Raw genomic sequence first — 16,997 nt, 5'->3', positions numbered from 1 at the left:
TTGGGAGGTGACCCAGGAAGAGAAGTGGGGAAGTGAGACAAGGAAGGGAAGGCAGTCAACACAGGAAGCATTAAAGAGTAGGTCAGGAGGCCGGACGCAGTGGCTCACGCCTGTAATCCCAGCCCTTTGGGAGGCTGAGGCGGGCGGATCATCTGAGGTCGGCAGTTCTAGACCAGCCAGGGCAACACAGTGAAACTCCAACTCTACTAAAAATACAAAAATTAGCCGGGAGTGGTGGCACGCACCTGTAGTCCCAGCTACTAGGGAGGCTGAGGCAGGAGAATCGCTTGAACCCGGGAGGCAGAGGTTGCAGTGAGCCAAGATCGCGCCACTGCACTCCAGCCTGGACGACAGAGCAAGACACTGAAAATAAATAAAACTAATTAATTAATTAAAGAGCGGGTCACGGCTGTGGGCATCTGGGCTCAGTCCCCCTCAGGCCCTCTGGAGACTGCCTAGACTTGTCTCAGAGTTGTCCCACCTGGGGGAGGAATTGGGGTATTTAACTAGCAGTCCCTCAGCCTTGGAGCCTCTATTCTCTGAGTCACATCTTCATTCTCTCTCTCTCTCTCACTCTCCCTCTCTCTCTCTTCCCACCCCTCTCCTCGATCTGTCTCCACCCTTCGTCCTTTCTTTCCTCCCTCCCTTCTCCCCTCACAGACGTTGGCCCTTGACGACGCCATGTTTGATTAGGGCCCCGCCCACAGCCATAGCTGATTGGACCAGGGATAAAGAATTAGGCCAATCAGATTCATTCCCCTTGAGTTCTGGAACTGGGCAGGGGATCCGGGCTTGCATTTGAACTGTGGAACCTAACTTGGAGAGCATTGCTGAACCACGTGCCCTGGGAGAAACAGAGGAAGCCAGTGTTTAGAGAGACTCGCAATGGGCACACAGAGACAAACAGAGGCGGGCTTCAGACAAACTGAAAGAGCAACCTCGGCACAGGACAGTTTGGTTTCTGATTCTACTAATAGGTTCTCATGAGGTTGGGCACATTTCCTGCACTTGCAGTCTGTGAGAGAAGTGTTTCCTCAAAAAAAAAAAACTCCGTTTTCTGCTGAAGAATGTCACTTGATTTTCTGTAAATTGTAAACACACCCACACACTCACAAGACTAAGAAATCCACCATTCAATCCCCAATTTTTTTTTTTTTTTTTGGTAACTTTACGTTCTTTCCATCACGAAGTCAGAACATTTCATTGCTGCTGTGAGACTCTCCAGAGTTCTCATTGAAGAGTTCAAGACAATGGCTGTTCCATTAGCCTCGATCTCTGAGTGATTACAGAGAGCAGAGCCTTCTGGGAGACCCATGATGGACACATAGTGTGAGTGAGAATTAATTCATCACTGCTCTAAGCCATGAGACACTGAGAGTGCTTTGTTATTGCAGCATAACCTGTCCTATCCTGATAGAATCATAAAAAGTGCTGAGAGACAATTTGCTGGAACTGATATTTACAGGGAGAAGAGAGCCAGAGAAAGATAAGACAAAGGTTGGATGCAGTGGCTCATGCCTGTAACCCCACCACTTTGGAAGGCTGAGGCAGGAGGATCACTTGAGGCCAGGAGTTCGAGACCAGCCTGGGCAGCATAGCAAGACCCTATCTCTACAAAATTAAAAAAAAAAATTTAAAGAGGCTTGGTGGCCTGTGCCTTGGTCCCAGCTACTCAGGAGGCTGTGGTAGGGGGATCACTGGAACCCAGAAGTTTGAAGCTGCAGTGAGCTATGATTGTACCACCGCACTCCAGCCTGGATGACAGAGCAAGACCCAGTCTCTAAAATAAATTAATTAAATTAATTTTTTAAAAAGAAAGATAAGATAAAGAGTCATAGAAGTACAAATGAGAAACCAGGAGAACATGGGACCCTGGAAAGTCATGGAAACCAAGGGAAAAAAACTGGTCCAAGACACAGAAAGTGGCCAGTGATGTTGAATGCATCCAAGAGATCAAGTAAAATATGGAATAAAATGTATCCACCCAGTCTGGCAACTGAGAAGTCTTTGGTAATCTCACTGAGAACAGAATCCATGGAGTGGTGGAGGTAGCAGTGGTGAAATAGCGGACAAGGGCTGAGGGAGTGGAGAGGGGAGAGCATGAGGGACCAGTGCAAGAGTGCAGCAGAGAGACAAGAAAACAGGCCGGGTGTAGTAGCTCACACCTGTAATCCCAACACTTTGGTAGGCTAAGGCAGGCAGATCACTTGTGACCAGGCATTCGAGACCAACCTGGCCAACATGGTGAAACCCCATCTCTACTAAAAACACAAAAATTAGCCGAGTGTGGTGGCACATGGCTCTAATTGCAGATACTCAGGAGGCTGAGGCACAAGAATCGCTTGAATCCAGGAGGCAGGGGTTGCAGTGACCCAAAATCTTGCCACTGCACTACAGCCTGGGCAACAGAGGGAGACCCCATCTCAAAAAAAAAAAAAAGAAAGAAAGAAAGACAAGAAAATAGATGTCTTTGAGTGGTAGCAAGAGCAACACTGAAGTGATTTGCCTATTCTGGACATTTCCTGTAAATGGAGTCATAGAAGATGCATCCTTTTGTGCCTGGCTTCTTTCACTTAGCATAATGTTTTCAAAGTTCATCCATGTTGGAGCATGGGTCAGTCAGTATTTCATTCCTTTTTATGGCTGAATAATATTCCCTTGTATGGACTTTTGTCCTTTGGTGTATCCATCCATCAGTGGATGGACATTTGACTTGTCTGCCTGTTCACTGCCATATCTACTATTCCTGGTGCTCTTGGGAATGAGTGAATGAATGGTATAAACAGAGCTGTCCAAGGTCACAGAGCTGGTAAGATGTGAAGCCAGGATTGGAAGCCAGGCCATTAGTCCCCTAGAGCCTATGTTCTAAGCATCAGGCTTTACCTGTGAATCTCCTCTTTTTACAGATGAAGATGACCGTATCACTCAGATTCCCGGCAGGAAAGCAATGGCATACTCAAGCAGGGTAACTAATGATGGAACCATTTACAAAGGTATGGACAGAGTTAAGAAAAAGCAATAGGAGATAGTGAGCTCCCTGGGGCTGGCAAGAGTGGGGAGCCCTTACCGCTCCCAGGACTAAAGGAGGGAGTGGTGCCCAGAAGCCCTGCCTATATGCAACTGAGAAGGGTGGGGCCAGGGACTCACGTCCATCCTCACTGCTGTCCAGTCTCCTGAACTGGAAGCCAGAGGGTGAGGGGAACCCGGATGCAGTTTGTATGGGTGGGAAAGTACAATTAGTTTAGACTGAAAAACTAAAAATCTACCCGGCCACTTAGCAGGCTGGAATAACATAAATAGATCAAGCCAGCTGTAAAGGTAACAGGGAACAATATTTCTCTGTAGCTGTAAAGTGATAATACAACCCTGCATCTTTGAGTGACTGCTGAAACATTGTCCTTTAAAATCAGAGACCCTCAGAAACTCTGCTGTTTGAAATTACATGACTAAGACTGAAATATTCCAATTTTGCCTGGAGGATCTAACTCATCTTGACACAGAGAAGCAGCCTCAATTTACAACTCAGGAGCAGAGCTTCAGATAAAGACTTTCTGGACATATTTGACATTTATCTTAGCTATGTTGCTTCCTAGGAAACAGGGCCCTGGGTCCTCTTTGCAATCCAGACTTGAAGTTGACTGCTTTGTACAGACCTGTTTTGCTTTGAGTCTATCAAAACATGACTTCATTTAGATTTTATCTAAACACCACTTTCCTCGGAATCCTATAATAAATCACTGTCTTCCTTTGTTTGGTGATGTGCAGTAGCTCTTCTGGTGGGTGGTGTCCCTCACTGAATAGGTCAATAAACCTAACTTTGTTGGACTGCCACTGTGTCCCTGGTGATTGGTCAAGGTCATGGGTCAACCTTCCGGGGTGCAGAGCAGGGTGGAGAGTAACTCAGAGGTTCAAGCATGAAAGATCTGGCAGAAAAATAAAGCCCCTCCACCCCCACCACCCCTACCCCTGCAAATCTGATTTCCCTACCAACTGCAGACCAGAGTATTATAAGGGGTGGTGGAAGAAGAGGGGGAGATCTTCATTTACCCAGAGCTCCTATACATCAGGGGCTGAATAAAGGGTTGTAGAAATGAATGAATCAATCTCTGAGTGGGGCTTCAGGCAATGGAAAGATCTCAGTCCTTTTCTGAGGCACAATGGAAGCTCCGGGTCTTGTGACATTTGCAAGGCTGCCCCTTTCTCCCAACAGACATGAGACCAAAAAAATGAAAGGAAAGGGGGGAAAAGGGAGAATTCTAAAAATGCCCATCCTCTGAACACCATCTTTGTGTAGGCATCTGGGGGAGGCCAGCTGGGGCGAGGTCATCTGCCAGCCAGGCCTGTAGGACTTGGCGCTTCTTGTTTATCGCAGCCATAAGCGGGGCCACTGCCAGGGCCCGCCCCACCTCTGCAGTCATTGGAGGAGCTTGAAGTTAAAGACTCCTGCTAAAAACCAGTAGGTTTCATTTCGCAGTTACTGGGAGGGGGCTTGCTGTGGCCTGGTCAGGAGAGTAGAGCTCTGGTCCAGCTCCGCGCAGGGAGGGAGCCTGTCACCATGACAGCCTGCTGCAGCTGCAGTGATGTTTTCCAGTATGAGACGAACAAAGTCACTCGGATCCAGAGCATGAATTATGGCACCATTAAGTGGTTCTTCCACGTGATCATCTTTTCCTACGTTTGGTAAGTGGGATCTTAGGAGGACACATATCTCTGCAGTGGCCGACAGCACAGAAAGCCCCAGGGGGAAGCTTCAGGTGCACATTCTGAATCTCACATGGTTTTCGAATCTGAGACGTGCTCTCACAGCCAGCTGCGCGGGAGGGAGGAAGCAGCAGCAGGCAAGAGGAAACGGTGCCAGGCTGCAGCAGAGAGAAGCCACAGGACGAGCGGGATTCCTTTCAGCTCTACTCCAGGCCCGCCAGGACGAGCAGGGCAGGGCGTGCCTGGGGAAGGTGGGAAAGCACAGGGCAACACCCTGGATCCCCAGGGAGGAGGCGAGGATCTCAGGGCACGCCTGGTGATTATGCTGGCATCTGAGTCACCGTGCTTGGGAGGAATAGGACCAGGCTTGAAAATGTATTATAACTTTAGGTCCTCACCAATGTCAGGAAGGCCCTGCTTTTTGGTTTTTCTTTTTTCTAAAAGAAACTTACTGAGATATAATTTATACACCATACAATTTACCCATTGGAAGGGTACTATTTAATGATTTTCAGATTATTCTCAGAGTTGTGCAACCATCCCCACAATCAATTTTAGAATATTTTCATTGACTCGGCCGGGCGCGGTGGCTCACGCATGTAATCTCAGCACTTTGGGAGGCCGAGGCGGGCGGATCACGAGGTCAGGAGATCGAGACCATGGTGAAACCCCGTCTCTACTAAAAATACAAAAAATTAGCTGGGCGCAGTGGCGGGCGCCTGTAGTCCCAGCTACTCGGGAGGCTGAGGCGGGAGAATAGCGTGAACCCGGGAGGCGGAGCTTGCAGTGAGCCGAGATCGCGCCACCGCACTCCAGCCTGGGCGACAGAGCGAGATTCCACCTCAAAAAAAAAAAAAAAAAAAAAAAAAAGAATATTTTCATTGACTCAAAAGGAATCCCACACTCCTTCGCCATCATTTCCAGCACTGTTCCTCCTCCTTCCACCCATCAATTTACTTTCCGCCTCTATGGATTTGCCAATTCTGGACATTTCATATAAATGGAATCGCACAATATGCAGTCCTTTGTGGCTGGCTGTTTGCACTTAGCATGTTTTCCATGCTCATCCATGTTGTAGTATGTGTTGATACTTCATTCAATTTCTTTTTAAGAGACAGGGTCTCACTATGTGGTCCAGGCTGGTCTCAAACTCCTGGACTCAAGTGATCTGCCTGCCTCAGCCTCCCAAAGTGTCAGGATTACAGGCATGAGCCATTGCAGCCAGTCGATACTTCATTCCTTTTTATGGCTGAGTAATATTCCATTGCATGGATAGATCACTTTTATCTATCCATTCATCCATTGATGGACATTGGGGTTGTTTCTCTTTTTTGGCTATCATGAATAATGCCACGTGAACATTTGTGTACAAGGTTTTATGTGGATATATATTCTCCTTTCTCTTGAGTATGTACCTAAGAATAAAATCGCTAGGTCATGTGTTAACTATGCTTCACCTTTGGGGGGAATGTGGAGCTGAATTTCACGTCAGCTGCAATTTTTTACGTTCTCGTCAGCAGAGTATGAGGGGTCCAGTTTCTCCACATCCTCACCAACGCTTGTTATTGTCTGTCTTTTTGGGTTTTGTTGTTGTTGTTTTGTTTTTGTTTTTGAGATGAAGTCTTGCTCTGTTGCCCAGGCTGGAATCCAGTGGTGCAATCTTGGCTCACTGCAACCTCCCCCTCCCCGGTTCAAGCGATTCTCCTGCTCAGCCTCCCGAGTAGCTGGGATTACAGATGTGCGTCACCACACCTGGCTAATTTTTGTATTTTTAGTAGAGACGAGGTTTTGCCATGTAGGCCAGGCTGGTCTCAAACTCCTGACCTCAAGTGATCCGCCCACCTCGGCCTCCCAAAGTGTTGGGATGACAGGCATGAGCCGCCACACCCAGCCTATTGTCTGTCTTTTTTATTAAAGCCATGCTAGTGGGTGTGAAGTGGTAGTTCATTGTGGTTGTGATTTGAATTTCCCTGATGGTGAGTGCCTCTTATTCTCTGTGCTGATTGATAATGGTGATGGAGGCAATTTGTATCTATAGAGAGTGGCAGTGTAGTTTACTAAGAGTTAGGGTAACTTATTTCATAATACTGGTTATGTCTTCTGGGCCAAGTCATTAACGTCTCTGAGCCTCAGTTTCTGCATCTGTTCATAGGGTTGTGGCAATTAACCAAAAAAAAGGCATGAACAGCCCTTATCATGATGACTGACATAGGATAAGAGCTCCATAACTGGTATCTATTTTTAAAAATAATCTTAATAATCTTTTTGAGTCCGGGAGCAGTGGCTCACACCTGTAATCCCAACACTTTGGGAGGCCGAGGCAGGTGGATCATGAAGTCAGGAGTTTGAGACCAGCCTGGCCAATATGGTGAAACCCCGTCTCTACTAAAAATATAAAAATTAGCGGGGCGTGGTGGTGCATGCCTGTAATCCCAGCTATTCGGGAGGCTGAGGCAGGAGAATCGCTTGAACCCAGGAGGTGGAGGTTGCAGTGAGCCGAGATCATACCACTGCACTCCAGCTGGGCAACAGAGCAAGACTCCATCTCAAAATAATAATAATAATAATAATAATAATCTTTTTGATTATATTGTAGTATATATGTATATAAAATACTTGTATGTATTTTTATATACATCCTCTGCTCTGGCCCTCAAAGTAACCACGTCCAAGTTCAGGATTTGAGATCTGGAAATGTGGATTCAAATATCCTTCACTTCTTTGAGCCTTGGTTTCATCATCTGTAAAATGGGGAGAATTGTTGATAGGAATATTAAATGAACTAATAAATGCAAAGCTGTTTGAGAAATATATGGCATATAGCAATCCCCGATTGTTAGTTCTTATTCTTAATAATGCTATTATTAGGATTATTATTATTTGGTTCATATGTTTACTGTTCAACAAATATTGAATGATAAACATATATGCTGGGTTGGGCACAGTGGCCCATGCCTGTAATTCCAGCACTTTGGGAGGCCAAGGCAGGCAGGTCACTTGAGGTCAGGAGTTCAAGACCAGCCTGGCTAACGTGGTGGAAACCCCATCTGTACTAAAAATACAAAAATTAGCCGGGCATGGTGGTGGGTGCCTGTAATCCCAGCTACTTGGGAGGCTGAGGCAGGATAATCGCTTGAACCCAGGAAGTAGAGGTTGCAATGAGCTGAGATTGCACCACTGCACTCCAACCTGAGCCACAGAGCAAGACTCTGTCTCAAAAAATATATATATATGTATTTTTATATATTATATATATTTTATATATTATATATGTATATATTTTTATATATATTTATATATTTTTTACATATTTATATATCTATGTGCTGAAATCTAACAAAAGAAATATTACTTAAATAAGCTATCATAGGACCAATGGTAAAGAGCATAATTAGTAAATGCTCCCTTCTGCATTAATACATAGATTGTATGTCACAATTTCATGTAGCAAGTGATGAGACTTCCTGACATTCTTGGGCCCAGCATACAATCTTTTTATTTCTTTGTTTTTTAGAGACAGGGTCTCATTGTGTCACCTTAGGCTGGAGTGCAGTGGCATGATCACAGCTCACTGCAGCCTCAACTTCTCAGGCTCAAGTGATCCTCCCACCTCATCCTCCCAAGTAGCTGGGACCATAGGCACACATCATGATGTCTAATTTTTTATTTTTTTTGTAGAGATGGGGGCCTCCCTATGTTGCTCAGGCTGGTCTCAAACTCATGGCCTCAAGTGATCCTCCTGTTTTGGCCTCCCAAAGTGCTAGGATTATAGGCATTGGCCACTGTGTCTGGCCTACAATTCCTTTTTCTTTCTTTCTTTCTTTCTTTTTTTTTTTTTTTTTTTTTTGACATGAGGTCTCACTCTGTCATGGAGGCTGTAGTGCAGTGGTGTGATCTCAGCTCACTGCAACCTATGCCTCCCAGGCCCAAGCAATCCTCCCACCTCAGCCTCCCGAGTAGCTGGGACCACAGGGGTACACCACCACGCCCAGCTAATTTTTTGCATTTTTGGTGGAGACAGGGTTTCACTATAGTTGTCCAGGCTGGTCTTGAACTCCTGAGCTCAAGCGATTCACCTGCCTTGGCCTCCCAAAATGCTGGGATTACAAGTGTGAGTCACCATGGCCAGCCTTCAATTTATTAAAAGCAGATTATTGTATAATAATAAAATTTCTAAAAACAGATTACTATGAGAACACCTTGTAATGATAAATATTTTTCTTTCACATAGTGAAATCATAACTTACATGTATTTAACTCCCTCAAATTCAGTTATACATGTTCCATGGGGACATGGAGAGAGAGAGAACAATATAAATAATGCAATGATTCAGCAACCGGATTCCCTGGAGTAGGTGTGAGATGGGGTACTGGCATCTGGTGTTCCCTCCGTCAGTCTCTGTTCCCACATGCTTTTTAGCGAGCATCTTGCTGCTCTACTTATTAATCTAGGTACATATTTTTCAGCCACATGACCCCTAAAATAAGTCAACTCCTTCACCTTCACCTGGAGCAAAACTGTAAAAACAGCAACTTGTTCTAGATCTGGAGGCAAAATTGGCTCCAGCAGACCCACTGGGAAGTGGGAGGTGTTTGCTATGCTTTGTGGACAATTTAAGGGTTTAAAAGGCAATTTTGATGAGCCATGATTTTCATCTTAAGTGCCAACTTTAGAAGATAACCTTCAAATAAAAGTTTCTCTACTGTTTGTATTTTAAAATATAAAATGGAAGAAAAAACTATCGCCAGCTTTGCTTTTTCCTCTTGGTTAATGGACTATCTATTAACATCTCACTAAATGGCCAAATGGAGTCTCACAGTACACAGGTTGGGAAATGCTGCCTTAAGTTGCTCTGTGAAGCCTTAATTCGTGTAACCATGACTTAGCCATCTGTGAAATGGGTGGACCCATGGGGCATAGGAATTGGGGAATGTATTTTGCATCAAGTAGGACTGGTGTGGACCATAGGTGGAAATCCAGACAGGCTAGAGCAATGTTCAGGATACAGCAGCGACAGGTTCTGGCCAGCTTCCCTACTGGGGCCGGAAGGACTAAGAGCCAGGATAAGGAGACAGGGCCTCGGTTATTGAAAATGTGATACAAAGCAGGGACTGGTTATGGAGGAAATTAACCAAGAGGCTGTTCAGTTTCTCCTATTCTCACAACCAAGTTCGGATCTGGAGTCAAAGGCAGGGATGCGGCTACAAGATGAGTTTGTGTTGGAGGTCTGTGTAGATAGGATGCTAAGCAGGTCTGTGTCAGCCAGGATCGTTTGGGCAGTAAGTGACAGAAACCCAACTTATGTTAACCACAAAGCCTCAAAGGGGAATTTATTTGATCATGTAACTGGGCAGTTGAAGAGATGGTGCTGTCCTCGGACATGGATGGAGATAAGAGTTCAAACTATGTCATCAGGGCTGATCCCTCTCCCTACATCCTAGCTCCATTTGCTTCTATTTGGCTTCCTTCTTGAACAACTCTGTATGTAGCAAGATATCCTCACATTCTCTTCTTTTAACAACCTCAGAGGAGCAAACAAGTCTTTCCTGATAGCACTGCTAGGAAAGTCCCAGGAAAGACTCTGATTGATCAGATATGAGTTACAGATCCATCCCTGAACTAATCACTGTGGCCAGGGCCAAGGTGTCATCCCATTGGCCAGCCTGGGTCATGTGCTGGCTCCCGTGGCAGGAAGTAGGGAGAAGACGAGGGAGCCGTGTGAGCCCTGTGTGAACCACATCCAGTGGATTTTCCTTAAGAAGGAAGATTCTGTTACCAGACAAAATGGGAAAAGTAAGCGGGGAAGGTAGGCAGACAAAAATCAGTGATCTATTACAAGGTCTTTCCAAAAGCCAGAAATTAGGGATTTCTAAGTCTACCTCTCTAGTCCTGGCTTGTCTCAGCCCTGCAGCTGGGCTGTGGAGACTCCATCAGCAATTGCTGACCTCCTATTCTTACCTCGGCCCCTTCCTGAGTCCCACCAGGAGCCCTGCTCCTCATCTGGGATGTGCTTGTTGGCCCATGGAGGTTGCCAGCTCACCTTGGTACTTTACTGCTATTTGGTTTCTGTGACCACCAAGCTGTTGCTTAAACCAAGCCGCCTATGGTGGCGCCACCTTGGAGAATTCTTTTTTATTTTTTGAAACAGGTTCTCACTCTGGTTACTGAGACTGGAGTGCAGTGGTATGATCTTGGCTCACTGCAGCCTCGACCTCCCAGGCTCAGGTGATTTTCCCACCTCAGCCTCCCCAGTAACTGGAGCTATAGGTGCATGCCACTACACCCAGCTAACTTTTGTATTTTTAGTGGAGACAGGGTTTCGCCATGTTGGCCAGGCTGGTCTCGAACTCCTGACCTCAGGTGATCTGCCCGCCTTGGCCTCTCCAAGTGCTGAAATTACAGGCGTGAGCCACGGCGCCCGGCTGGATAATTCTTTCGATTTTATTCCGAGTGGGTTGAGAAGCCATGGGAAGATTGTAAGCAAAGGAATAAAAGCTGGTTGCATTCTCTTTGGAGGATTTCCTTCTTCCCTGGAGACCAGTCCTCACAGAAGCTTTTTCAATGGCCACAGAAGACTAAGGAAGATTGAGAGAGGCAGAGGAAACAATTCCACTCAGAGCTGCTGCTTCTCCACTGCCCAGTCAGCCTCCACTGGTGCCAACAGTGAGCCTGTGCTGTCTGGTCCCAGGCTGGCAGTCACCGTGGAGATGGTGCTGCTATGCTAGTTTGTGGCTGTTAAAATGGAGCTCCTGGCTGGACACCTGTTTCCCAGTGGATGGCCACAAACCTGTGAGTCTGGGCCTCCTCCAGCTGAGTAGAAGTGAGCCCAGCACAGAGGCTGGGGAGGCCCCAGATGCCAGCAGGAGCAAATCCAAATCCAACCCAAGCATGGCCCCTCTGATCCTGACCTTTTTTTTTTTTTTTTTTTTTTTTTGAGACAGGGTCTCCCTCTGTCACCCAGACTGGAGTGCAGTGGCACAATCTTGGCCCATTGCAACTCCCACCTCCTGGGTTCATGCGATTCTCCTGCCTCGCCTCCCTAGTAGGGACTACATGCACGCGCCACCACACCCAGATAATTTTTGTATTTTTAGTAGAGATTGGGTTCTGCCGTGTTGGCTAGGCTGGTCTCGAACTCCTGGCCTCAAGCGATCCGTCTGCCTTGGCTTCCCAAAATGCTGAGATTACAGGCGTGAGCCACTGCACCCAGCCTGCCCCTGACTGTCTTCAGAGAAGTAGAAGCAGGAGGTCTGCCACATTCTCATCCCACCCTTGACACCTGGGTAATGTGCTAGAGCTTGAGCGGAAGGTCAGAGATAACCCAGTTCAGGAAGTGACCCCGTAGGAGGAGAAGAATCCAGCCACGTGACACACGGTACGAAGAGAACAGTAAATGCAAAGATCTGGAAACACAAGAGGAACAGCAAGGACAGCATATCCCAGAACCTGGGGAGAGAGGAGGGAGCAGCCGCAGCTGAGGGCAGGTCAGGGGAAGAGTTGCTATTTGATTTTCAGTGCCATGGGAGGCCACTGAAAAGTTTTATGCTGAGAAGTGAAACCATCTCACTCATTTTTCTAGAAGCCTCATGGGCCACTGTGCAGAGCATAGAGTGTGGTGGGATAAGTGACAGTGAGGGACCAGTGAGAAGGTTCCTGGGGTCGCCAGATGCAAGGAGATGGAGGCTTGGGCTAGAACGGGCTGGCGGAGCTGGAGAGAGGGGGACAAAGCTGGGATGTGTTTTGGAGGCAGAAATGACAGATTTGCTAGGAGGTGAAAGATGGCTCTAGATTCCTGAGGGAAGATGATGCCTTTTACCAACTTGAAGAAGACCAAGGAGAGGCTTGAGGACTAACACAGCACTGTGAAGGAGGCCAGGCAGAGGTGGACACTGCCGTGAGCTGTGATCACGCCACTGCACCCTCGCCTGTGTGACTGACTGAGACCCTGTCTTAAAATATATATGTAATAAAAAATAATAAATAAAGGGCCAGGCGTGGTGGCTCACGCCTGTAATCCCAACACTTTGGGAGGCTGAGGCAGGTGGATCACCTGAGGTCAGAAGTTCAAGACCAGCCTGGTCAACATGGCGAAATCCTATCGCTACTAAAAATACAAAAATTAGCCAGGTATGGTGGCACAAGCCTGTAATCCCATCTACTTGGGAGGCCAAGGCAGGAGAATCACTTGAACCTGGGAGGCAGAGGTTGCAGTGAGCCTAAATCGTACCATTGCACTCCAGCCTAGGCTACAGAGCGAGACCCCATAAATAAATAAATAAATAAATAAATAAATAAATAATATCAGGCAAGCAATTAAAACACCTGCCTACGGCCGGGCGCAGTGGCTCACGCCTGTAATCCCAGCACTTTGGGAGGCCAAGGCGGGTGGATCACGAGGTCAGGAGATCGATACCATCCTGGCTAACAGTGAAATCCCGTCTCTGCTAAAAATACAAAAAATTAGCTGGGCGTGGTGGCGGGCACCTGTAGTCCCAGCTACTCAGGAGGCTGAGGCAGGAGAATGGCGTGAACCTGGGAGGCAGAGCTTGCAGTGAGCCGAGATCGACAGAGCGAGACTCCATCTCAAAAAAAAAAAACAAAAAACACCTGCCTACTACCATCTATCCACATCCTTTTTTTCATGTCTAACACCAAAACACCAAAATAGCTGGAAGCACATCATGTCAAAAGATAAGCATGATTCTTTCAAATGAATGGCTGTGGCCTTATGAAAAGCTGCCTCCATGTCTGATTTTCTTGTTTCAAGGGGTAATGATGGAGGCTTCTCTCCTGCACCCGCAGGCCTCCAGGGATGCTGCCCCAGTCCAGCCTCCCACCCTGGGCTGGAGCTTCCCAGTCCTGCTGCATGGGTAGCACAGTGCTGGGAAGAGGAAGGAGCAGTTTGTCTGGCTTTTTTACAGGCCCACAGCTGGCCGGTACAGTGGCAGAGAAGGCGAGGCCGAGGTGGGGCTAGGGAAGACGGCAGGGGCCAGATCATGGAGTGCCTTGTGCTGCATCCAGCAGGCACTGAGAAAGCGTGGAGAGCTGTCCCCCAGCCCCCAGCATCTTATTAGAAAATATTCAAACGTAACAGAAAACATGAAGGGTTTTATGCTCATATTTTCATTTTAGAGAGATCATTCTGCTTGAAATATAACACCTACTGAGTACTGCTGAGGACTTAGCATGTGCCAGGTTCTGTTCTTAGCATGTGATGTGTGTTGGCCTGTTTGATTCTCCTACATAATCCTGGAAGATTGGTTGTGGGAGTGGGTGATCATGACCTGAACAGCCTAACCATGTTTCGGGAACGCTCTGTGTTATGAGTTCCACTCCCCTAATCCATGTCACAGTTGAATGTCCCAGCTTCCCTTGCAGCTAGGACACAACAGGAGACCCAAGCTTTCCAAACATATGCCCCAGGCAACACTTTGATACACAAGGAATAACACTGGATGCTGGGTGTGCACAGAATTCAAATTCAGGAATGGAGGGAAGTACTGCCCTTTGACCCATACAATAGGGGATCCCCTTCCTTGGACCCCATGCCTTAGAGGGCCCCACTCTGTCCCTCTGCAGACTGTGAGCTGCCCTATGGAATGAGGGGTGTCTGAGGCTGTATTAGTTTCTTTTTGTTACACAGCAGTGGAAACTAACACAGTCCCACAGGCCTAAATCAAGACGTCAGCAGGCTGAGTTCCTGCCTGGAGACTCTGGGGAAAATTCACTTCCAAACTCATTTTTGTTGTTGGCAAAATTCAATCCCTTGAGGCTGCAGGACTGAGATCTGCTTCTCGCTGGCTGTCAGCCTGGGGCTACTCTCAGATTCTGATGTCCTCCCACATTCCCTGCCACGTGGTCCTCTCCATCTCCAAGCCTGCTATGACATAACACATTGTCCTCATGCTTCAAATCTCTGACTTCTCTCCTGGGTCCAGAAGAAGAACACTGTCTTCTTTTAAGGGGCTCATGTGATTGGGTCAGGTCAACTCTACCATATCATGGAGTCTCACCATCTTGCCCAGGCTGGTCTTGAACACCTGGGCTCAAGTGATCCTCCTGCGTTGGCCTCCCAAAGTGCTGGGATTACAGGCGGGAGCTGCTGTGCCCAGCCAAGGCCAGCATCTTCAGACCTCTCTGCCCTGTTTTCACATGGCCTTCTCCTCTTTGTGTGTGTGTCAAATCTCCTTCTGCCTCTCTCTTATAAGAACGCATGTAATGTCACTTAGGGCCCACCTGGATGACACAGGGTCATCTCGCCATCTCAAAATCGTTAACTTTGGCTGGGTGCAGTGGCTCATGCCTGTAATCTCGACACTTTGGGAGGCTGAAACAGGTGGATCACTTGAGGTCAGGAGTTCAAGACCAGCCTGGCCAGCATGGTGAAACCCTGTCTCTACTAAAAATACAAAAGTTAGCTGGGCTCGCGCCTCTGGTCCCAGCTACTCAGGAGACTGAGGCAAAAGAATCGGTAGAACCTGGGAGGCAGAGACTGCAGCGAGCTGAGATTATGCCACTGCACTCCAGCATAGGGGGCAGAGTGAGACTTCATCTCAAAAAAAAAAAAAAAAAATGGCTGGGCACGGTGGCTCACGTCTGTAATCCCAGCATTTGGGAGGCCCAGGTGGGCAGATCACTTGGGGTCAGCAGTTCATTCAAGACCAGCCTGGCCAACATGGTGAAAGTCTATCTCTACTAGAAAAAAAAAAAAAAATTACCCAGATGTGGTGGCAGGTGCCTGTAATCCCAGCTACTTGGCAGGCCGAGACAGGAGAATCACTTAAACCTGGGAGGCAGAGGGTGCAGTGAGCTGAGATCACTCTGCCGCACTCCAGCCTGGGCGACAGAGCGAAAGTCCATCTCAGAAAAAAAAATTAACCAGGCATGGTGCTGCATGCCTGTAGTCCCAGCTACTGGGAAGGCTGAGGTGGGAGGATTGCTTGATCCTGGGAGGTTGAGGCTGCAGTGAGCTGTGTTTGTGCCACTGCACTCCAGCCTGGGTGACAGAGTGAGACCCTATCTCAAAAAAAAATAATATTGGCCAGGCACAGTGGCTCACGTCTGTAATCCCAGAACTCTGGGAGACCGAGGTGGGTGGATCACCTGAGGTCAGGAGTTCGAGCCCAGCCTGACCAACATGGTGAAACCCCGTCTCTACTAAAAATACAAAAATTAGCTGGGCGTGGTGGCAGGCACCTATATAATCCCAGCTACTCGGGAGGCTGAGGCAGAAGAATCGCTTGAACTCAGGAGGCAGAGGTTGCAGTGAGCCGAGGTCATGCCATTGCACTCCAGCCTGGTGGCAGAGTGAGACTCCATCTCAAAAAAAGAAAGTCTCTTTTTACAACTTTTTTGAGGTATAACTTACATATCATAAAATCACCGGTTTTAAATATACATTTCAATGACTTTTAGTAAATTTACCAAGTCGTGCAACCATCATCACAATCCGGTTTCAGAACATTTCATCAGCCCAGGAAGAGCCCTCACACCCGCTAAGAGTCACTCCCCACTCCTACTCCCTCCTGGTGGTTGCTCAACCCAGGTAACCATGAGTCTATTCTCTGCCTCTGGGTATTTGTCTTTTCTGGACAATCTTTCTTCTTAAACTCAGCAGAGTGAGTTCTGTTGTTTAGAACTGGAAACCCTGCCCAATAGAATACTAATATCCTCTTGTTTTGCGGGGCAGTCAGAGTCTCGCTCTGTCACCCAGGCTGGAGTGCAGTGGTATGATCTCGCCTCGCTTTGACCTCTACCTTCCGGATTCAAGCGATTCTCCTACCTCAGCTTCCTGAGTAGCTGAGATTACAGACGTGCACCAACACATCTGGCTAATTTTTGTACTTTTAGTAGAGATGGGGTCTCACCATGTTGGCCAAGCTGGTCTCGAACTCCTGACCTCAAATGAGCCACCCGCCTTGGCCTCCCAAAGTTCTGGAATTACAGGCATGAGCCACTGCACCCAGCCCTAATATCCTCTTATTACAGAAGAAGAAACAATGACTCAGAAAGATTAAGTCACTTACCCAAGGTCGTGTAGTCAGTAAGCAATAGAGCTGAGAGTGAACCTCACTCCAGAGTCTATGCTCTCACTAAAGTATTGCAGTGTAGAGAGTAGAGGGGACAGGGTGAGACTGGAGGAAGGGAGGGCATTTAGGAGACTATTGGGACGTCCAGATCTGAGAGCTGATGGTGACCTGGACTGAGGAGGTGATAGAGGCAGAGGAGAGAAGCAGATGAATTTGAGCATATTAGGAAGTGAAACAGTAGGATTTGGCAACTGAATGGGTGAGTG

At 47.4% G+C, this 16,997-nt stretch overlaps 1 protein-coding gene across 1 annotated transcript in view; it reads left to right on the top strand.

Annotated features, from left to right (window-relative positions):
- Nucleotides 1–4,461: 4,461 nt before the first annotated feature.
- Nucleotides 4,462–16,997, top strand: part of P2RX7 (purinergic receptor P2X 7) — a 57,698-nt gene continuing 45,162 nt past the window's right edge. Inside the window, exon 1 of the mRNA XM_032168495.2 lies at nt 4,462–4,680. Coding sequence (XP_032024386.1) covers nt 4,556–4,680 — 125 coding nt within the window. The 5' untranslated portion in view covers nt 4,462–4,555. The remainder of the gene's footprint in view (nt 4,681–16,997) is intronic.

The sequence above is a fragment of the Hylobates moloch genome, unplaced genomic scaffold (assembly GCF_009828535.3).
Source record: "Hylobates moloch isolate HMO894 unplaced genomic scaffold, HMol_V3 SCAFFOLD_12, whole genome shotgun sequence".
Taxonomy (NCBI): Eukaryota; Metazoa; Chordata; class Mammalia; order Primates; family Hylobatidae; genus Hylobates; species Hylobates moloch.
This window is presented reverse-complemented; position numbering and strand designations above follow the sequence as displayed.